The sequence below is a fragment of the Mustela nigripes genome, chromosome 13 (assembly GCF_022355385.1).
Source record: "Mustela nigripes isolate SB6536 chromosome 13, MUSNIG.SB6536, whole genome shotgun sequence".
In the NCBI taxonomy this organism is placed as follows: domain Eukaryota; kingdom Metazoa; phylum Chordata; class Mammalia; order Carnivora; family Mustelidae; genus Mustela; species Mustela nigripes.
This window is the reverse complement of record NC_081569.1, coordinates 85,067,755-85,091,619: the sequence shown is the minus strand read 5'-3', so window position 1 is coordinate 85,091,619 and position 23,865 is coordinate 85,067,755. Positions and strand designations below refer to the sequence as shown.

At 39.9% G+C, this 23,865-nt stretch overlaps 1 protein-coding gene across 1 annotated transcript in view; it reads left to right on the top strand.

The window, feature by feature from the left end:
• Positions 1-23,865, top strand: part of SLC25A21 (solute carrier family 25 member 21) — a 500,058-nt gene that overhangs the window by 299,086 nt on the left and 177,107 nt on the right. The window contains exon 2 of the mRNA XM_059373107.1: positions 13,164-13,212. Within this exon, the coding sequence (XP_059229090.1) occupies positions 13,164-13,212 (49 nt within the window). The remainder of the gene's footprint in view (positions 1-13,163; positions 13,213-23,865) is intronic.

Genomic DNA, 23,865 nt, shown 5'->3' with positions numbered 1-23,865 from the left:
GAGAGAACAAAAGAGAAGTCTTCGATTTGAAAATGCCAAGAAAGGGGCTACAGTACAATGTGAAGACTTGAGCTTGTTGAAAGGAAAACATAGGCTTTACTTGTAACTGACATCCTGGGGATACTTTACAACCTCAATTTTGGTCTGCACTGCTATTCCTTTGCAGTTCACAGAGATGTTGAGATGCTTTCTGCTTTGCAGAATGTTACTTACCAGAATTATATTTGGAATAATCCAGTTCTACTTGGAGAATAGCTATGGACTCAGAACCTATCAGTGGACTTGCTATTTTAAACATTATTATGGATTCCTTGAAAGACTGAGTGAGTTCTTGTTTGGTATACTAAATTCTTAAAACTTTATCTCTTTATACCATGAGAAAGGAATCTTGTTGTAGCAGGCTTATTTTTTTTTTTATATAGTTTGGTTTCTTTTTTCAACAAATATTTATTGTCAGGCATGTTCTGAGTATTTAGTGCATATGAGTGGACAATATAGGCAAAGATCTCTACCTTGGTAAAGCTTTTATTCTGCTGGGAGAGATGGACAGGAAAGAATAAATGTAATAAGTAAGTAAACAATGTACTATGTTAGAAGTTGATACAGCCTATGGAAAAAGGCAAAAACTGAGCTGCATGAAGAGTTTCATCAGTGCTAGGGTGAGGAAGGACAGACCTCCATGGTAGTAGTCAGGGTTACTCACTGACCATGCAAAGCCAGTTGGGCAAGTAGAGACTTGGGGAAGAGCTTTCCAAGCAGAGGAAATGGGTAGTACAAAGGCTAAAAGCTGAAGTGGTCCTGGCAAGTTTGGGAAACAGTGATGAAGCCAGTGCTGCCAGAGTGGAACGAGTGAGGCGGGGGAGTACTAAGAGAATTGGTGAGAGAAGGAGTGCAGGCCAGGATGGCATATGGCTTTTCTCTGGGTAAAATGGGGAGCCATTGCTAACCAGAGGAATGGCATGAAATGACTTCCACTTTAAAAGGATCACTCAGGCTGCTGGGTGAAAACAGATGGAAAGGGTCAAAGGTGGATGGAGGGAGACCTGTTAATGAGGTGCTGCAGTTAATCCGCCGAGAAATGATGATCGTGATGTGGACCAAGTGGGCACAGTAGAGGAAGTGAGAGAAGGTGGAAGTCTGGATATATTTTGAAGGAGAGCCAAAGGGAGTTCCTGATAAGTTGAAATAGGGTTTTGAGAGAAAGAGGAATCCAGGGTGAGTCTAAGGTAGAATAGGTTGGTCTTTGCTTTGTTTTGTTTTGTTTGGTTTCGTTTTTTTTTTTTTTTAAGATTTTATTTATTTATTTGACAGAGAGAGATCACAAGCAGGCAGAGAGGCAGGCAGAGAGAGAGGAGGAAGCAGGCTCTCCGCAGAGCAGAGAGCCCGATGCTGGACTCGATCCCAGGACTCTGAGATCATGACCTGAGCCGAAGGCAGCAGCTTAACCCACTGAGCCACCCAGGTGCCCCTGGTTTCGTTTTTGCTCTAGTTTTTTGTTTTTGTTTTGCTTGGAGTAGGGCTAGAGAGGAAGAGAGAACAGAGTCCAGTTTTAGGTATATGAATTTTGACATGTCTGTTAGATATCCAATCACAGATGCCAAATAGGCAATTGGATATATAAGAGATTTGCAAAGAGAAGTCTGGACTGGAAATGTAAATTGCTAAGTTGTTAGCAGCTATCCTAGACAGTAAGGTGACTTTGAGAGTGGCGGGCACACACAACTCACCAAGAAGACAGAGGTAGTCTTTAACGTTGTTGAGATCTGATCTATCTCAAGGCATTCATGTTGGAGAAAATGTCCATTTCTTTTAAACTACTGCTATTTGGGTTTTTTGCTGTTGTACCTGGACCTGAGTCTCACTGATACATGTGCCCTTTGTTGTGCTCCCACAGTGTTATTACATGGCACTGCAAACATCTGTTTTCTTGCCTAAAAGCTCCATGAGGACGGAGACTCCATTTGCCTTACTCACCTTTGCATCCCGTCACTTCACATAATGACTGGCACTCAACTCAGTAAGCTCAATAAAAAGTTGTCGAATAAATGAATTAAAGCTGATTAGGACTAAGGCACCTACCATTGTGTCCACTAATTCTCAAGATAAACTGAACTGGCAGCTATTTATTCTGCGTTTATTTCATTGGCCCGAGTATTATATGAATAAGCAAGTAAGGCCAAGAAATATTGGTAAAAATTATATGAAATAAGGTACACTTAGTACTTGAATACAGAATTGCAATATTGTTAATCACATACCCAGACGTTCAGGTGCTTCATAAATGTGAGAAGGCAACCAATCAATTAGCACCTGATTGATTACCAAGGGATTCTTAAGGTTTCTGTGCACGCAGAGTATTGTGCTAGGTGCTGGGGACATAGGCTGAAGCAGCATCAAGGGTGTCTGAAAGGCTGATGGATTTCAAAGGTGGGCACAGATAAGACATATTGAGAAGGGACTTACACTAAATGGAAAACTTTAACAATTCAGTTTCTGGGGGTCACGTCCAGGCCTATGGCAACATGATTCATCCTGTTCCATTTTTATGCCTATCTCCATAAAAAATAACCAGGAGTTGTTAAGATGGCAGAGGAGTAGGGGACCCTAAGTCCCTTGAATACAGGTAGTTACTAAATCATTCTGAATACCTATGAAATCAGAGAAAAGAAAAGAAATTGAGAGAGAAAAGAATTGCTGCAGTTCTACAAATAGCAAAGTGACCACTTTTTGGAAGGTAGGAGGTGTGGAGACTTGAATTTGGGGTTATTATCAGAGGATACAGTGAAGGGGAGGGAGCCCACTTAAGGAGTGGGGTGTGAATTTGGGACTTTCAGAAGTCTGCTACAGTGGGGGACATCCCTGGCCTTAAGGTGCTCAGTTGGTGAAGGGGAATAGAAACCCAGGTGGAACATCGTAGCCTCAGGATCACCGGGGTCACAAGAAAACCGAGTACCTGAGTGTAGCAGAGTTCCCAGTCATCGAAGAGGGAAGCCAGCTGCACACAGTGAGTCTAGGTGCAGCTTTCTGCTGGGTTTTTGCTATAAACCACAAACCATTGCATGGTCCTGCGACCACTTTCAGGGCAGGGGCCCAGCAAGAGGCAGAAGCACGGTGAGATCCCCCTCCTGCACTGCAGGAGTCAGTAAAATTTGGAGTTTTGAAGCTCAGTCGGGTGCCCAAGATAAAAATACATGATCGCAGCCTGGGTGAACTCAGAGTTCGGACAGAAACCAGGAGACAAGAGTGATTGCTTTTCTGTGAGGGCTCACTGAAGAGTGGGGGGCCCCCAAACTTTAGCTCCAGTTAGCTGCCATTTTCATCCTACTCAATGGTGCTGAAAGCCTTCAGGGAGCAAAACAGCACCACCTAGCCCAATCCAGAGCGGCTTACAGTGAGCCCGGCCCCCTGGTGAGGGAGGTACATTTCTGCAAGGGCAAGGGCACCTGAGAATCTGCACAACTTCCTCCCCTCGCTGCCCCCCAGAAAGACCAGCAAGAACAACTGGCCAGCACCAAGTATACTGATCATAGAGAGCTGCAAAGCTTCATCTCTTGGGGAAGGCAGGATATAGCATCTGTGGGATTTTTATTCTTAAGTCTTTCAGTATGATTTTTTTGTTATTTTATTTTTTCAATTCTTCCTTTTTAAATTTTTATTTTTATATATGTTATGTGTATTTTTATTTGTTTCATTTCATTGTATTTTATTTTATTTTATTTTTTTGGTACAGATATAAGTTTTTCTTCCTTTCTTATTTTGGGATCTAGTTTCTTTTAAGAAGCAGACCAAAACACACCCAGGGTCTAGTTTTTTGTTTTGCTTTTTTTCTTGTTTTGTTTTTGTTTATTTCTGGTTTGTTTTTTGTTTCTGTTGTGGTTATTGTTGTGTTTTCTCTTTCTCTCTTCTGTTCTCTTCTGGACGAAACAGAGAGATGAGACAAAGAAATTCACCCCAAAAGAAAAACAGGAGGTACTACGCACTGCAAGAGATTTAATAAGGGTAAAAGTAAGATGTCTGAACTAGAATTTAAAACAACAATTATAAAGATACTAGCTGGGCTTGAAAAAAGCATAGAAGATGCTAGAGAATCCCTTCCTAGAGAAATAAAAGAATTAAAATCCAGTCAGGCTGAAATTAAAAATGCTATTACTGAGATGCAGTCCCAAATGGAGGTTCAGAACATGAAGATAAACAAGGCAGAAGAAAGTCAGTGATACAGAAGATAAAATGATGGAAAATGAGGAAACAGAAAAGACGAGAAAAAGAGAACTACAGGATTACAGTGAGGAACTTAGAAAACCTTGCAATTCCATAAAGTGAAATATCCAGATAATAGGAGTCCCAGAAGAGGAAGAAAGGGAGAGAGGGACAAAGAGGTTTATTTGGATAAATTATAGCTGAGAACTTTAGTAATCTGAGAAAGGAAATAAGCATTCAAGTCCAGGAAGTACAGAGAACCCCCTCGAATCAATAAAAATAAGTCAACACCTCAGCATAGAATACTGAAGCTTGCAATTTTCAGAGAAAAAGAGAGAATTCTGAAAGCAGGTCAGGACAAGAGATCCTTAACCTACAAGGGTAAAAACCTATGGCTGGCAGCAGACCCATCCACAGAGACCTGGCAGGCAGAAAATGCTGACATTATATATTCAGGATTCTAAATGGGAAACTATACAGCCAAGAATACTTTATCTAGCAAGGCTGTCATTCAGAATAGAATGTGAGACAAACAGTTTCCAGGACAAACAAAATCTAAAGGAATTTGTGCACACTAAACCAGCCCTGCTAGAAATATTAAATTCCTTTAAGTGAAGAGAGAGCTCAAAGATAACATAGGCCAGAAAGGAAGAGAGACAATCTACAGGAACAGATACTTTGTAGGTAATATGAGGGCACTAAATTCTTATTTTTCAACAATTTCTCTGAATGTAAATGAATTAAATTCCTCAATAAAAAGACATAGGAATCAGAATGGATTAAAAAAAAAAGACACATTGATATGCTTTTTACAAGAGAGTCACAATAGACACAAAGACACCTCCAGATTGAAAATGAGGAGCTGGAGAACCATTTATCATGCCAGTAGATGTCAAAAGAAAGCTAGAGTATCAATCCTTTTATCAGACAAACTGGATTTTAAACCAAAGACTGTAAGAGATGTAAGAGATGAAGAAGGGCACTATATCATAATAAAAGTGTTTATGCAACAAAAAGATCTAACAATTGTATTTACGCCCTTAACTTGGGAGCAGACAAGTATATAAACCAATTAATAACAAACATAAAGGAACTCATTGATAATAATACAATAACAGTAGGGGACTTTAACACCCCACTCACAGAAATGGACAGATCATCTAAGCAGAAGATCAACAAGAGAAGAAGGGTTTTGAATGACACTGTGGACCAGGTGGATTTCACAGATATATTCATAACATTTCATCCTAAAGCAACAGAGAACAGAATACACATTCTTCTTGAATGCACATGGACCATTCTCCACAATAGATCATGTACTGGGTCACAAATCAGGTTTCAACTGGTGCAAAAAGATTTAAATTACACCTTGCATGTTTTCAGACTACAGCTCTTTAAAATGTGAAGTCAATGACAGGAAAAATTGTGTAAAGACCACAAATACATGGAGTTAAAGAATATCCTACTAAAGAATGAGTGAGCCAACCAGGAAATTAAAAAACAATTAAAAAATACTTGGAAACAAATGAAAATGAAACATGACAGTTCAGAACATTTGGGGTACAGGAAAGGTGGTTCTAAGAGGGAAATATATTGCAATACAGACTTTTCTCAAGAAACAAGAAAAGTCTCAAAATGTAATCTAACATTACACCTTAAGGAGGTGGAAGAGAACAGCAAAAAAGCCTAAATCCAAACTGAATAAAGCCTAACTATCCTTAAATAAAGCCTAAATATCAACTCCAATGATACAGAAATTAAAAAAAAAAAAAGCAGTAGAACAGATCAATGAAACTAGAAGCTGGTTCTTTGAAAAATTTAATAAGATTGACAAACCCCTAGCCAGACTTATCAAAGAGAAAAAAGACCCAAATAAATAAAATCATGAATGAAAGAGGAGAGATCACAACCAACACTGAAAAAATAAAAACAATTATAAGAACATATTATGTGCAATTATAGACCAATAAATTAGGCAATCTGGAAGAAATGGGTGCATTTTGATATTAACTATCAAAACTGAAACAGAAGAAATAGAAAACCTGAACAGACCCATAACTAGCAAAGAAATTGAATCAGTAATCAAAAATCCCACAAAAAAGAACAGAGTCTAGGGCTAGATGGTTTCCCAGCAGAATTTTGCCAAACATTTAAAGAAGAATCAATACCTATTGTTCTGAAATTGTTTCAAAAAAATAGAAATAGAAGAAAAACTTCCAAACTCATTCTATGAGGCCAACATTACCTTGATCCCAAAACCAAAAACCCCAACAAAAAGGAGAATTACAGATCAATATTCCTGATGAACATGGATGCAAAAATTCTCACCAAAATACTAGCTCATAGGATCTGATCATTAAAGGATCTAATCACTGAAAGGATTATTCACATTGACCAAGTGGGATTTCTGGTCTGCAAGGGTGTTTAACATCCACAAATCAATCAGTGTGATACACAACATTAATAAAGGAAAGGACAGGAGCCAATGTGTCTTTCAATAGATGCATGAAATAATTTGACAAAATGCAGCATCCTTTCTTGATTAAAAACTCACTCTCTGAAGTGTAAGGATAGAAGGAACATATTTCAATATCATAAAAGCCATGTGTGGAAAAACCCACAGTAAATATTATCCTCAATGGAGAAAAACTGAGAGCTTTTCCCCTAAGGTCAAAAACACAACAGGGATGTCTACTCACGCCATGTTGTTCAACATAGTACTATAAGTCCTAGCCTCAACAATCAGACAAAAAAAAAGAAATGAAAGACATCGAAATTGGCAAAGAAGAAGTCAAACTTTCACTCTTAAACAACAACATGATACTCTATGTAGAAAATCCAAAGGACTCCAGCAAAAAATTGTTAGAACTGATGCAAGAATTCAGCAAAGTTGCAGAATATAAAACCAATGCACAGAGTCAGTTGCATTTCTGCACATTAACAATGAGGCAGGGGAAAGAAATCAAGGAATCAATCCCAATTACAATTGCAGGGAAAACCATAAAATATGAGTATTTATATGAATAAACCTAACCAAAATGATAAAGAATCTGTATTCTGAAAACCATAGAACACTTATTAAAGAAATTGAGGAAGACACAAAGAAATGGAAAAACGTTATATGCTCGTAGATTGGAAGAAAAAATAGTGTTAAAATATCATTGCTAACCAAAGCAATTTACACATTCACTGAAATCCCTATCAAAATACCATCAGCATTTTTCACAGAGCTGGAACAAATAATCCTTAAATTGGTATGGAACCAAGAAAAAACCCCAAATAACCAACAGAACTGAAAAAGAAAACCAAAGCTAGTGGCATCACAATTCCAAACTTCAAGGTCTATTACAAAGCTGTAATCATCAAGACAGTATGGTACTGGCACATAGATCAATGGAACATAATAGAGAGCCCAGAAATGGACCCTCAATGCTATGGTCAACTAATCTTCAACAAAGCAGGAAAGAATGTCCAATGAATGGTCTTGGGAAAATTGGACAGCCACATGCAGAAGAATGAAACTGGACCACTTTCTTACACCATACACAAAAATAGACCCAAATGAATGAAAGACCTAAATATAAGACAATAATCCATCAAAATCTTAGAGGAGAAAACAGGCAGCAACCTCTTTGACACTGGCCGCAGCAACTTCCCCCTAGATACATCTCCAAAGGGAAGAAAAAAGCAAAAATCAACTATTGGAACTTCATCAAGATCAAAAGCTTTTGCACAGCAAAGGAAATAGTCAACAAAATGAAAAGACAACTCACAGAATGTTAGAATATATTTGCATATGACATATCAGATAAGGGGTTAGTTTTCAAAATCTATAAAGAACTTATCAGACTCTACCCCCAAAACACAAATAATCCAGTCAGGAAATGGGCAGAATACATGAACAGACCTTTCTCCAAACAAGACATACAAATGGCCAACAGACACATGAAAAAATGTTCCACACCACTCAGCATCAGGGAAATACAAATCAAAACCACAATGAGATACCACCTCACACCGATCAGAATGGTGAATATTAACAAGTCAGGTAATGACAGATGTTGGTGAGGATGCAGAGAAGGGGGAACCCTCTTCCACTGTTGGTGGGAATGCAAACTGGTGCAGCCACTCTGGAGAAAACAGTATGGAGGTTCCTGAAAAGGTTGAAAATAGAGCTACCCTATGACCCAGCAATTGCCCTACTATGTATTTATCCAAAGGATACAAACATAGTGATTTGAAGGGGCATATGCACCCCAATGTTTATAGCAGCAATGTCCAGAATAGCCAAAATGTGGAAAGAGCCCAGATGTCCATTGACGAATGAATAGAGAAGAGGTGATTATGTATATATATATACACATATGTGTGTGTGTGTGTGTGTGTGTGTTTGTATGAATACTACTGAGCCATCAAAAAGAATGAACTTTTGCCATTTGCATCAATGTGGAAAGAACTAGAGGATATTATGCTCATGGAAATAAGTCAGTCAGAGAAAGACAAATATCATAAGATTTCACTCATATGTGGAATTTAAGAAACATAACAGATGAACATAGGGGAAGGGAAGGAAAAATAAGATGAACATAGAGAAGGAAGCAAACCATAAGAGATGCGGAACTCTAGGAAACAGAGGTTTGCTGGAAGAGAAGTGGGAGGAGAAAAGGGATAATTGGGTGATGGGCTTTAAGAAGGCACTTGATGTGATGAGCACGGGGTGTTATATGCAATTGAAGAATCACTAAATTCTACCCCATGAAACTAATAATAGTTTATGTTCACTAAATTGAACGTAAAGAATCACAAAATAAATAAAGAAACATGGTTTAAAGCAAAAAATAGTAATCATCATCACCATCATCATCACCATCACCATCATCATCATCATCAGAGTCTCATAGACCTTAGATACCCAGTAGAGGACAACAAGCAGCCATTCTCACCCTGAGTTGATCTGGATTTAACTTTGAACTCTGACTGAAAATCAAAACCTCTTTCATTCTTTCTGATGCAGAAAGATGCTGCTAACTTGAACTCTACGAAATTATTTCTTTTGCTTAAAAGCAACAATGAATGAATAACTATGGGGTTCTGGACTAAACACGTTGTATTTGGCAATGTAAGTCATACTTTCCTATGGGCCAAGTTATCTTTTAGCAGGTAGTTTCATAGATGGGCATTGACTCGTTCAGACTTAGAGGTACATGAGACATCAGGCCATCTATGCTGTCATGATGAGAGGTGGGGCTTTTACTGGTAACCAAAGGGTAAGGGTTGGAGCCTCAGTGCTCACAGGTTTACATGTGACTGTGTAACTGAGAGCAGTGGGAGGATTACTGGATATATTACTAATTTGTGGGCGATCGTGTTAACAGAGGCTAATATCTCGCTTCTGCTTAAAATCTCTCAGAATGTCTTCAATGAAGATGGAATACAATAAGAATAAGAAAAAACAACCAAGAAGCTATTTTTTTAAAATATCTTTTACTGGCTCCTCATGGACTCTGGGTTGAATTACAAGTGCCTGAGCATGAATCTGACCGTGACCAACATATATCCATACACTTAGAGCCTCATCTCTTGCTGTGTCCTGCTCTTAACCCTCAGCTACTACAATGTTCATCATGTTCTTTCTTATTTCCTTCTCTTTGTGTGTAGTGTCCCCTCCATGCCTGATACTTATTCTGTCCTCTTTCAGCCTCGAGGCCCTTTTCCCCACTTCACCCAACCCCAGGCTGGCTCAGGGACCTCTCTACTGTGTCTCTATAAACTCTGAACATTGCACCTCCTCCCATGAATTACTGTTCTTATGCATCTGTTCCCCTCACTAGACTCCATTCTCAACACTAGACACCAGTGTAAGTTTGTTAGATAAAATGGATAAAATGAATGTTTCAGGGCATTCTAGAGGTTAGAAAGTAATTTTAAGGAACCCAAAAACTCTACCAACCTAATGTAGTATCTACTTACTACTGGAAATGCCTATTGGCAAACAGGAAAGTAGAATAATTTTGCAATTACGTATAGGTAAATGTGAACAGATTCTTCGAATTCTGCTATTACTTTTAATAAGTTGTTGGAATTGTTGGTTCTTTTGGTAAATTTCTTGAGAGATACAACAACTGGGGCTATTTGGTGTTTAATATTTTCTTTATACTCTAATGCCACATCAGTGAAGAAACTGCGTACTCCTTTGGCAAACTGATTCTGAGTGTCTTATTCCTTTATGTTCATGAGATGCACTGAAGTGCACTTAATAGGGGAGCCTGGGTGGCTCGGTCAGGTAAGTGGCCAACTCTTGCTTTTGGCTCAGGTCATGATCTCAGGGTTGTGGGATCAAGCCCCATATGCACCTCCATGCTCAGAGGGTCTGCTTCCCTCCCTCTCCCTCTGCCCTACCCCTCACTCACACTCACTCTCTCTCAAATAAATAAGTTTTTAAAAGAAGTACACTTGATAGATGTTTCTTGCAGTGCTTGGTAAGAAGGTATTTTACAAGTCTGAGTTTCCAGGGTAAATCCTATTTATGGGATTAGAGCTTTATCCTCTTCTAGCTAATATATTAAAGTTTAAGTTAGAACGATAAGTAAAACTTACAGGGGTGCCTGGTTGCCTCTGTTAGGTAAGTGTCTGACTCTTGATTTCAGCACAGGTCATGATTTCAGGGTTTTGAGATCAAAGCCCACTGAGTGGAGCCTGCTTAAGAGCCTCTCTCTCTCCTTCTCCCTTTGCCCTCTGCACCTGCCCTTCTCTCTCTCTCTCTCCCTCTCCAATAAATAAATAACATATATAAATACATGTGTATTTATATATACATAATTCAAGAATAATTACATATAGAATATGAGACCTTAAGGTTCTATAGACCATTTACCTTTGCACTTTGCAGATAAGGAACTGATGCCCTCAGGGGTAAATTATCATTCCCTGAAAGCATCAGGATAAGAATCTTATTTCAAGGGGAATGTGTATTTTAAAGCAAGAGGAAGTGCATTGAGACTTTACCAGTTTCAAGGAAGAAACCCACCCATGCAGTCCTATTCCTAAAGTTAGAGCAGTGCACAGAGGCTCTTGGTTAGGCCTAGCGATTATGTTGCCCCCCACCCACCCCCAAGACCCCCACCCAATGCCTTCCAACGACTAAGGAGCATTCCTGCTGGGAAACCTGTGGTATAGACGTTAATATTGGATCCTGTTAGTTTTAGTCAAAGTAAGACAGTTGTTTCGGGTCAATACCTAAGGCTTTGTAAACTGTATAACAGGCTTAAGCAGGAAGAATCCCCTAAACTTCTGTGGAAGGAAATCAGGATTTCAGGTAGGTGTGGGACCTTTGTGCTTCCTGGACCTTACCAGTATGAGGCTATTAAAGACACTCATACTCATACGTGTAAGTATGGAATGGGAGAGGGGAACTAAGTCACAGCTAAGCTCAAATTGAGTTAGTTTGCAGATGGAAAGAGTGGTAAATGATCTGCCCTTAAGAAACTATCCACAAATACTATGGCTTTGGGGCAAATCAACAAACACTATCAACCTCTGTTTGCTTATCTTCAAGTAAAGATGATGATAATACACACTTGCCTGGGGTCCCTGGGTGGCTCAGTCAGTTAAGCATCTGCCTTGGGCTCAGGTCATGATCCCAGGGTCCTCGATTGGGACTCAGGCTCCATGCTCAGGGGAGAGCCTACTTCTCCCACTGCCTGCAGCTCCCTCTGCTTATGTGCTCTGTCTCTCTCTCAAAAAAACAAATAAAAAAAATTTTTTTAAATACATACTTACCAGGTACCTGGTGGCTCGGTTGGTTAAGCAACTGCCTTCAAGGCTCAGGTCGTGATCCTGGAGTCCTGGAGTTCAGTCCTGCATCCGGCTCCCAGCTGCACAGGGAATCTGCTTCTCCCTCTGACCTCCTTCCCTCTCATGCTCTCTCACTGTCTCTCTCTCTCTCTCTCAAATAAATAAAATCTTAAAAAAAAAAAATGCATACATACCTTGCCTAGTGGCTGTGCATACTAATGATGACATGTGTTAAATGACCATCACTGTGTAGGGGCTGAAAGTAAGGTAAAGTAAGGTAACTACTATGATTATTACTACTGCAAGACTAAAATTATGCTATAATCATTTGTACTACCCCAGTACATAAAACCACTTTTGCTGTTAATGTTGTTACGTGCAAGTAGTTTGTAACTGAGCAGTCTTCTCTGCTCAGACAACAAGAGAGAGGGCTTTACAAATGACTTGCAAAAAGGTATAGAAATTCTTTCTTGGTGTGCAATGGTTAAGATCATGGGCTTTATGGGGCTACTATGTACTTCTTAGCTGTGAGATCTTAGACAAATTATTTAACCTTGTGTGCCTTGGTGATCTCATCTGTAAAATGGGGATAATAATACCTTCTATCACAATAAGCTCTTGTGAAGATTAAATGAGATAGATTTACTCTAAGTACTGCTTAGAATACTGTCTAGCATGCAATGAACACTTAATACACGTTCTCTATTAGGCTATTAATGTATTAAATATGTGTGGGATCCTCATAACTACCTCTTGAGATAACAGACCTCATTATCTTTAGTTCAGGCCTTCAAACACTGAGGCTACGATTTATCCTAAGTGGCAGTGGTGGGGGTGCTGAGAGAGCGTCTCTCCTCTCTTTCCTCCTTTTCTTACCTCCTTTCCTTTGACATGTATTTATCTATCCAACTGGAAGGGTACATAATAATTCTTGTCTATGTGATTAGAATTTTGGACATCTGATCCCTTTTTCATTTTCTTTTTCCCTACAGCCTCACCTCCATGCCCATGGAGAGTATGTCTTTTGCTACTAGTCTCTAACTATGAGCTGTCATTACCAAAGCCCCAAGTGTTCGTTTGAATCTTTATACTTGAGAAATCAATGGGGGTCAAGGAAACAAGAACCAGTGTTTACATAAGTGTTTATTGGACTTTTCTTTATCATCTTTCAGGTCTTGTAGAAATTTGCCTGATGCACCCCCTCGATGTGGTGAAAACCAGGTAAGGTTCTGCATGAACAAGTTTTATTGACTTTGGCTGATATCCAAATTTAGATCTGTCAGAACACTAAATGCTAGAACTTGTCCTAGGCCGGTAGCTTCTCCCAATAATGGCATTTATATTTACTTCTTAAAGAAAATGCTATTTGACAGATAAAATGTGAAAAGGGAAAAGCATTTTTGGATAGAGGTCATCTGAAGGTATACGATATTTTACTGCTTCACACGACAATCATAAAGTATGATTTGTGGCTAAGTTGGTAAACGAAGCAAATATATCAAAATGACGCAAAAACTAAACTTTAGTGAATTATGACAGCAGACTTTCATTTGGCATTGCATGTAACAGATTGTTATTTAGTATTCAGCATTTTGGTGTGAGACTCCAAAATTTCAAGTAAACTCTTCAAATGGTGCTTGAAGAATTTATTCCTACAACTGTTTGGCAGTGCAAAATGCCGTGTTTCTAGGAAAATGCATTTGCTCTTGCAGAAAGACACAAATCAGGGCAATGTTTTAAATCTATTTACCAAGTGAAAAAAAAAAAGAATGTGGGTTTTAATATGATCTTGAGCATTTTTTAAAAAGCTGAATCTGTGGCTGAATTACTGAACTCTCTATCTTCTAAAATTAGAAGGTGTTAGAGTTGAGTCAAAGTTTCCATTTGTTTGCATTATGTAAAACCCAGGAGCAGCATACCTAGGTTGGCGCTCCATAGCAAATAGTGCCTTGCAACAATGGCAGTGGAACAACCAAAGTTAGAAAATGCTTAAAGTGTCAGGCTTATCATTGAATGGACATGTTGCTTAATTTGCCTAAAGAGGCAGCAGAATCTTAAGCTGGATGCTGAAAGCAAGGGAAAGTGGCTTGCTAATAGTATCATGCAAATAATATTACATTTCTTTTTTTTTAATTTTATTTATTTATTTGACAGACAGAGATCACAAGTAGGCAGAGAGGCAGGCAGAGAGAGAGAGGGAAGCAGGCTCCCTGCCCAGCAGAGAGCCCAATGCGGGGCTCGATCCCAGGACCCTGGGATCATGACCTGAGCTGCAGGCAGAGGCTTTAACCCACTGAGCCACCCAGGTGCCCCTAATATTACATTTCTTTTTTTTTTCATTTATTTATTTTCAGCACAACAGTATCATTATTTTTTCACCACACCCAGTGCTCCATGCAATCCGTGCCCTCTATAATACCCACCACCTGGTACCCCGACCTCCCACTCCCCCGCCACTTCAAACCCCTCAGATTGTTTTTCAGAGTCCATAGCCTCTCATGATTCACCTCCCCTTCCAATTTACCCCAAACCCTTCTCTCTAACTCCCCATGTCCTCCATGCTTTCTGTTATGCTCCATAAATAAGTGAAACCATATGATAATTGGCTCTCTCTGCTTGACTTATTTCTAAAAGAGCTAGAGGAGATGAGAAGTTGGCCCCTGTCTTAGTCAGCTCAGGCAACTGTAACAAAATACTATAGACTAGGTGGCTTAAGCAACAGACATTGATTATAGTTCTGGAGGCTGGGAAGTCAAGGATCAAAGTGCTGGTCGGTTTGGTTCTTGGTGAGGGCCTGCTACCTGACTTATAAACAGCCGCCTTCTTGTTTTATCTTCACACGAGGGAGAGAGGCAGCTCTGCTGTATCTCCCTCTACTTGTAAGAGTACTAATCCCATCACTGGGGCTCCACCTCATCTAACCTCATGACATCATCTAATTACCTCATGACATCATCTAATTACCTCCCCCAGGGCCCCACCCCCAAATACCATCACACTGGGGTGAGGGCTCCAATATATGAATTTGGGGAGACACAAATGTTTAGTCCATAAACAGCCTCAAATTACCAAACCCACACAGAGAAAGAAAACTATAAACTACTTTCAAATGTAAAATTGCATGTACTCCCTGGATCATCTTTGTGTAGGGTTCAAAAACAAAAAGCAAAACTCACTGGCATGTCCTTCTTAGATTCCATGCTAACTTTTAAAAGCCAGAATAGTATTGCTAGCCTCGTTGAGGAATAAATTGTCTTTCTTAAGGGTCATTTTCTAAGTTCTAAAGTGTTCAAGTGAGCATACAGGAAAAGTAAGAATGATTTAAATAAGATAAGATATTGAAAGTACAGTTATTCATTCGGTCAATCATTCATTCATTCGCTTGTTAAGTACTTAGTGTCTTTGGGTTCCAAGCAAGCTCTGTCCTCAAAGGACAGATGAGTTGGTATAAATTTTTAATGAGTTCATATAAATTTTAAAAACTGTATTATTTCATGGTGCTGGATTTGAATAGAATATTTCTTAGAGTGGATGTGCCAAGTTATTGGGGCTTTATATCTTCTTAGTTACATGGATATTTTCAAGAAAATGGCATTCATTGATTGGAATTAGTCATATGCTCTTGTCTTACTTCAGTGGGGGCGGGAGCGGGGGGCAGAATATAATTCTTCCAGATGCCCTAAAAAAGAAGGGACTTGGATTTGGGATTATGTTTGGCCTGCATAACAATAAAAAGCATATTGAATAAGACTTATAATCATAGAGTAAACTGAAAGTCCAAAATAATGTGCATTGACTTTGCAACAGAAGTAGAATGTGCGAAGATTATGAGTGTTTTATCTCTGGGTACAAACACACAGGTGATAGGGAATGGAGAGGACAGACTAGATGCTGAAATCTCTTCATTATGATGTTGGACAGGAGATAACTGTATTTCTAAATAAGATAAACTGTAAACTATAAAAGATAATATAAGAAACCTTGTAACAGTCATTTTAGCAGGTCACTTTCCTTAATGACATCAAGGGCCCTGGACTCTAAACTCTTGCCGGCATTGTCAAAGTTGGGGGTCGGGGGGACGCCATACACCAGACCAAACCTCACTTCCTTCATGGTTTCTTTGTGGGCTATTTTTGCCTCTCCCTGGATATTATTACTTGAAAGGTAGTACAGTGAATGAATCCGAGTATGGAAATGGGTCATTTTCAACAATATCTCATGTGCTGAAGTATATAGCAAAATAAGAGTTTACTTTTTAGAGTTCAGTCATTTGGGGGGGGGGGTTCTATTTGTGCCTGATTCTTTTCTTTGTTGAATGAAAGAGAACAGATTCTAAAAATTCATTTTCAAAGTCATACTTTTCAGGGATTTCTTTCTTTCTTTTTTAACTTTGTAATGATCAGTTCTGTTACCCCAGGCTGAGGGCAGAAGGAGGTCGTGGTGACCTGAGCCCAAGGGTCAAGGCTACCCGGTGGAAGGTAGAACCGTCTGTCTACTGGTAGCCGGAGCCCCAGCCATTGCCTGTTCACTGCCTGAGGCACCCAGGGAGGGAGAAAAATCCTCCACTTTATCCTTTCTCCCCAGTCTTCAGTCTCCCACCAGTGTTTCTATTTGCTGAGCTATGGAAGCCAAGAAACCCAGCCTAGCAGAGGGCAGGCTTTCTGCATCATAAAGCAGAGCAGAACAAGGAGGGAACTAGAAATGTGTCTGAAGACAGACAGAACCAGGACTGAAAAGCTGTCTTTTTAGTGAGATTGGAGAAAGAGCTGACATAACCATGCATTTTCTTTTCTTTATTTTTCTTATTGAGATATAATTGACATTCCATTATATTGGTGGTAGGTATACAACATAATAATTTGGTATTTTTTTAAGTTTTTAAAAAATTTATTTGAGAGAGAGAGAGAGAGCACAAGCAAGCAGAGTAGCAGGCAGAGGCAGAGAGAGAAGCAGGCTCCCGCTGAGCAAGGTGTCTAACACAGGACTCTATCCCAGGACCCTGGGATCATAACCTGAGCCAAAGACAGCTGCTTAACCAGCTGAGCCACCCAGGCATCCCAATAATTCAATGTTTTTATATATTGCAAAATGATTTCCACAATAAGTCTACTTAACATCTGACACCATACATAGTTACACTTTTTTTTTCTTGTGATAAGGGCTTTCAAGATTTATTCTCTTAGCGACATTCAGATATGCAATATAGTATTATTAACTATATCATCATGCTCTGCATTACATCCCCAGGACTTGTTTATGTTATAACTCGAAGTTTGTACCATTTGACCCCCTTCGTGCATTTCACTCACCCCCCATCCCCAGGCTCTGGCAACCACCAGTCTGTTCTTTTTATCTATAAATTTCTCTTTTTTTCTTTCTTTTTCTTTTTTTTCCCCAGATTTCCCACATAAGTGAGATCATATGGTAGTTGTTTTTCTGTCTGACTGATTTCACTTAGCATAATGCCGTCAAGGGCCCATCCATGTTGTTGCAAATGGTAGGATTTCCTTCTTTTTATGACTGCATAATATCCATTGTGTATAGTGTATATTGCGTATATATATATATATTTATATACAAAATATATACACATATATGTATATACACACACATATATGTACACACATTTTCTTTACCCATTCATTCACTGGTGGATGCTTATGTTTCAAGCATGCATTTTCAATTTAGCAAGGTTAATATGCACTTACTCTGCATTTTAGAAGATGATTAGAAGTTACAATTGATTAATTTTTTATGAAAAGATTTTAGGCACTGTGGCACTTGCCTTTCTCTAAGAAATAGTGTATTCTGCCTCACATAAGTATAGCTCCAGGGATAGACCTAATGTAAGCATAGTCTAGCCACATGCCAACTACCTTGCAAATGTCCCCACCTTATCATAGCAGAGGAGATTTGGCTAAGATGCTATATACATGGCAGTCATGTAGAATCAGGTTCTCCTTTGAGATTCTTCCTAGAAACATGTGCCTACACTCTCTTGTAGTTCTTTTATAGTTTATAGACAAAGGACGACGCTCTGGTTAAGAACACATGACTACAGATCACAAAACGCTCTATGCACTTGTATAGCCAGGAAGACCGAAGGTAGTTTCTGGTTTTGGACTCCAGGGATTCAAATAAAATAATCAGTCATATCTCATATCTGTCTCATATTCTCTCTCTCTTCCTCTCTCCCTTCAGCTTTCCTTTTCCTATAAAGGCTTCATTTGAGGGTCAGTTGCTTCTCTTACTTGGCGCCAGGTGGCCCCGGCAGCTTCCACTTACATGGGCTTTGGCATTTGTGTGCGCTCTCTGAGACAGGATAGCCTGGAGTTATCCTCCAGGTTAAGAACTCCGGCTGTAGGATTAGGCAACCTGGTTTCAAATCCAGCTTCTTCGGCTGTTATCGGCGTAACATCAGGTAAGTTACTGAACTTCCCTGTGCCTAAGCTTCCCAAGCTTTTAATGGGAACAATAATGGCGTCTACATCACCATGAGAAATAAATGAGAGTATATACATCTATGGTGTTTATATATACATATGCCTACATGGTGTTTTATACTATGTCAGCAAAGGAAAGGGGACTGCAGAGACAAATGGAGTTTGTAAGGCAGTCAGGGAAACACGCAAGGGAGAATAAAAAGTGTGGGAGAGGGGAAATGTTTAATACGGAATCAGGCGGTTTCAAGTTTCCAAGCCGGAAGACTTGTGTTATATGAGCACTACATTTAAATCTTTTCTCGGAATGGTGTTTGCAAGTAGATAGTCCTCATGGGTCTGAGGGCAGGAGAGCATCAGTTTCATCTATGTGTTTCTGTTGACATCATTCCACATATCATTTTAGGGCTACGTGGTGACATTGTTTAGGGCTGCACACCACAACTGGCCTAGTGCCTAGCCTCCAGGTGGTGCCCAGCAAATGCCGATGCATTAAATTAATGCAGATTAATGTAGATTTCATTAAAGAGGTGGGAAGTGAGAATCTTTTGAAATGAAAGAGGAGAAATTACTTGATAGGATCGTAGGCAGAAACATCTCAAGCTTGCAGTGGAGTTCCAGAGCCTGGATTAGGGCAGAGTGAGGGGACAGGGTTTCCAGCAGGGGTGCCAAAAGGCAAGCAGGACGGATTGAACCAGCACAGGGACTGAAGGTGCCCAGAGAGCAGGTGTGACAAGCTTTGAGATGGAAAGCAAACCGCTGGACTTCATCTAGGACAGTGCCATAAACAAAATTAAATGGACAACACATAGGTAATATTAAGTTTTCTAATAGCCACATTTTAAAAAGTGGAAAGAAACAGTAAATTCATTTTAACAATATATTCAGTTCAACCTCATATGTCCAAATCACTGCCATCACTGCATGTTAATCAATATAAAAACTATTAGTGAACGGTTTACATTCTTTTTGGAAATATTCAGTTCTTGAAATCTGGTGCCTGTTTTACACTTGGAGCACACAGCAACACCGATGAGTCCATTACATCTTGAATGCGCCATAGCTGTGTGTGCCTGTGGTTCTTGGATTAGACAGCACAGGCCTAGAATGCAATGGGAAAGGACTGCTATAAGGGGAAAGAGAGTGGCCCTGTGATTCCTTAGTAAGAAAAGTCTCGCTTAGAATGGGATGACGGTTGCAAATGAGCAGGGTCCTAGTGGAAGGGAATTTTACTGCATACACATTTGCACCTATGTGGGGAAAGTGGCAATTAGAAGCCCCGAAGATTTATCCCCATCACAGTCCGAGGGGGTTTTAGCTTATATCCCTTTCACACTTTCATTCCCGGGAAAGGAACTGGTCGTTCGCTGTGCTTCCGGAAGAGAGAGTTACTGAGGTGCTCATTCTGTTTCACTCCCAGTCATTTTTAATCATTTTTGTTTTGTTTCATTTTCGAATGAGGCCTAAATCAGGTGCAAACTAAATAAATTACCGATCCTGTAAGGACGGATCTTTCAAAAGCGTGTCCTGTCAAAGAGCTGCGAGGCACATTTTCTGGGGGGTGCGGGGGAAGACGAGAAGGGGAGGGACATCGCATCTCCTTACAGAGACACAGTTAGAAGCTGCTGGTGAGTGGACAGGCCGGTACATACCTTGCCTTTCATCCTCCCTCCCATCAGGACTTGACTTGCACTAAAAAGTCTTATCATACTTCTCTCCAAACATATTAATCACTGTGTGAATTCTAAAGACTCACATGGGTTGAAAACTTGGCATCCACACACTATAATATGTGCTTATGGGCTTTTACTCAAGTTTTTGAGATTGATTTACACTCACTGTTGGTGGCTCCCACCTCTCAGACCTGCTGAATGCCAAACGCCTGGGGAGGGGGGGCGCTACCGACATTATGTTTAACACCCTCCTGGGTGAATCTTAAGCAAGGAGCCCAGACTGCTCGCTAGGTCAGCCTTTGGGAAACATTGCTAAATACCCTCATAGGCTGTTCTGTGAAAAGTCTTCATGGAAAGATTTCCTTTTCTCTCTGTCTCTGTCTCTGTCTCTCTCTGTCTCTCTCTCTCTCTGTATGTGTGTTAAACACTTCATTTACCTGTGGCTCTCCTTGGTTTCCTTTATGTAAACTGCTTTGTTAGTAATGAGTGGAATTGGAAGGACAGAGCTTCCCTCGCGGAGCTCACTCTGCGGTCTGTGAGAGTGCTAAGGGAGGGTATCGTCTACAGCCAGGAAAAGCATTTAATGTCTTACTGAGTGAGGTGACCGAGGCAAAAGTCAATGCCAGAAGATGGGCGAGGAGTGAGCATTGGTTGTTAGGGAGGGAAGGTAATTGGCTGTGATGGGTAAAAATGATTTAGAGGCATTAGCCCACCACAAACTTTATTAAAAAGAGAAATCTGAGGACAGCTGTGGAGAGAGGCTGCTTTGTGGGGAGCCCAGTAGAGAGCGAAGGGCTAAGAGCTGGGGAGGAGGACCCACAGCTTCCCTTTATGGGGGGAGAATGGGGCCAGCTGTGAACTTGAAAATGAACATTTAATTTAGAGGTTGGGGAAGTAACATTGAGCAGCCACTGGGGCCAACAGAACAGCAGGGTGGAAACAAGGAACGAAGAATGTTTTTTCCCCAATAGATCCTTTTAAACAAAGAAGAGAGGAATCCTTTCAAAATGGGAAGAGAGCAGTGGGAAAAGTTACGATGGAGTATAGAGGGGAAGCGGGAGAGTCTATAAGATTAAAAAAATTAACAGAGCAGTCGAGTGGGGTTATTTCCATATGTTAACGATTTGTCCGTGGTATGAAACATTAAGATCACATTCAGGGTTAGACCATGGTTATGCCTGATTTCTCATGATCTGTAGAAATTCAGGGCTAGACCACTGTCATGGCTTATTTCTAACCATGGAGAGAATGTGTCTGAGGTAAAGTAAGCAAGGAGTAGAACCACATTTTTACAAACGGTATTTTTATTGGGACTTTGTCATTGTAGCTAAATCAATCAATGGCAACATATAATGGTAAGAAATGGTCACAATATCCCTGAATACATGTGAGTATAAGTAACTCCAACTTTGCTTTTGAGGTTGCACGACCATACTAGGATTTCTTTGGGATTTTATTGAACTGAAATGTCTTTTTTTGTAGTTACTGAAAGCAAGGAAGTACTAGGCAGTGAGCACACTGCAACCCTACATTGGTTGTCATTCTCCTCCGTGCCGTCTTCATTAAAGCTTTTATTTATTAAAATAATCAAATCAAAAATGGTGCACAAGATAGACAATATATTTGGGAAGGATAGAAGTGAAAATTAACTGTGCTCTGCTTATTACATCATAGAACTGCTGTAAATACATAAGTGGATAAATATGTGCTTTATAATGCCATTTGCAGGATGTCAGTTAGCGTACCTGGTTAAGCGTCCAACTCTTGGTTTCAGCTCAGGTCATGATCTCAGGGTCATGGGGTCAAGCCCTGCATCAAGCTCCACGATGAGCACAGAGTCTGCTTGAGATTCTCTCTCCTTATCCCTGTGCCTCTCCGACTTGTGCTCTCTCTCTCTCTCTCTCAAATTAATAAGTCTTTAAAAGTAAAATACCATTTACTCCCACCTAAGTGCTTTATTACAGATCAAATTCATCATTGCCATTGAGTGCCTGACAGACATTGAAAGGCCCCACATTTGCATAGTGATTTAATTAAAAGGTGACTATAACCTAAGGGCGACCTTAAAACTAGAGAAAATTATCCTATTTTGTGCATGTCTATATTCTAGATTAGTGTTGACTTTCTGGAGAAAGGCAGAGAGTTTAGGGATAATAGGCCATGACACCATGAAGAGATATTACTGCTGGGATTTTTTTTTTTTTTTCTTTGAGAGAGCAAGCAGGGGAGGACATGGGGAAGAGGTTCTGTTGGGGGTATCCATCTCAGGACCCTAAGATCATGACCTGAGCCAAAATCAAGAGTCAATTGTTTAAATGATTAAGCCACCCAGGTGCCCCTACTCAAGGGATTTTTACTGTAACAATGCTCTGCCTCTCTTTGGGATGACAAGTGTTGTATCAGAACACCCACAAGGGTTCAGAGTCGAAAGTCTTTCCCTCCCTCACATTTGGTGGTCCTTCCCAGTGGACATAAAGCCAGGCCCTAGGCTGTGTTGGTTACAACACAGCCTAGTTTCCTTACTCATAGTACTAGGTGCATCAGTCTTTGCTGTTACTAAGTAGTTTTAATCATTTCTTTATTTCATTTATGTAACCTGCTTTGTTTATGACTGGAAGTGGAAGGACAGAGGTTCCCTTGCAGAGCTCAGAGCAATGATGAGGAGATAGAATGAAAGGACACCTAGAGACCTGTCTCTCTGAGATATTGGGAGGAAAATTGGTCCCAGAGATCTTATGCAGAATAATCTTGCTACCGTACACTAAAATTATTTTTCAGATTTATTAATAAGGAGAAAATCCTTTCTTTAAAAAAAAAATCCAAGCTGCAGCAACTTCTTCCTAGGAACATCGCCAAAGGCAAAGGAAGCAAGGGCAAAAATGAACAATTGGGACTTCATCAAGATCAAAAGCTTTTACACAGCAAAGAAAACAGTTAACAAAACCAAAAGACAACTGACATAATGGGAGAAGATATTTGCAAATGACACATCAGATAAAAGGCTAGTATCCAAAATCTATAAAGAATTTATCAAACTCAACACCCAAAGAACAAATAATCCAATCAAGAAATGGGCAGAGGACATGAACAGACATTTCTGCAAAGAAGACATACAAATGGCCAACAGACACATGAAAAAGTGCTCCACATCACTCGGCATCAGGAAAATACAAATTAAAACCACAATGAGATATCACCTCACACCAGTAAGAACGGCTAAAATTAACAAGTCAGGAAATGACAGATGCTGGCGAGGATGAGGAGAAAGGGGAACCCTCCTACACTGTTGGTGGGAATGCAAGCTGGTGCAGCCACTCTGGAAAACAGCATGGAGGTTCCTCAAAATGTTGAAAATAGAACTGCCCTATGACCCAGCAATTGCACTATTGGGTATTTACCTTAAAGATACAAACGTAGTGATCCGAAGGGGCACGTGCATCTGAATGTTTAATAGCATCAATGTCCACAATAGCCAAACTATGGAAAGAACCTAGATGTCCATCAACAGATGAATGGATAAAGGAGATATGGTGTGTATATATACAATGGAATACTATGCAGCCATCAAAAGAAATAAAATCTTGCCATTTGTGATGATGTGGATGGAACTAGAAGGTATTATGCTTAGCAAAATAAGTCAATCGGAGAAAGACAACTTTCATATGATCTCCCTGATATGAGGAAGTGGAGAAGCAACATGTGGGGTTTGGGGGGTAGGAAAAGAATAAATGAAACAAGATGGGATTGGGAGGGAGACAAAC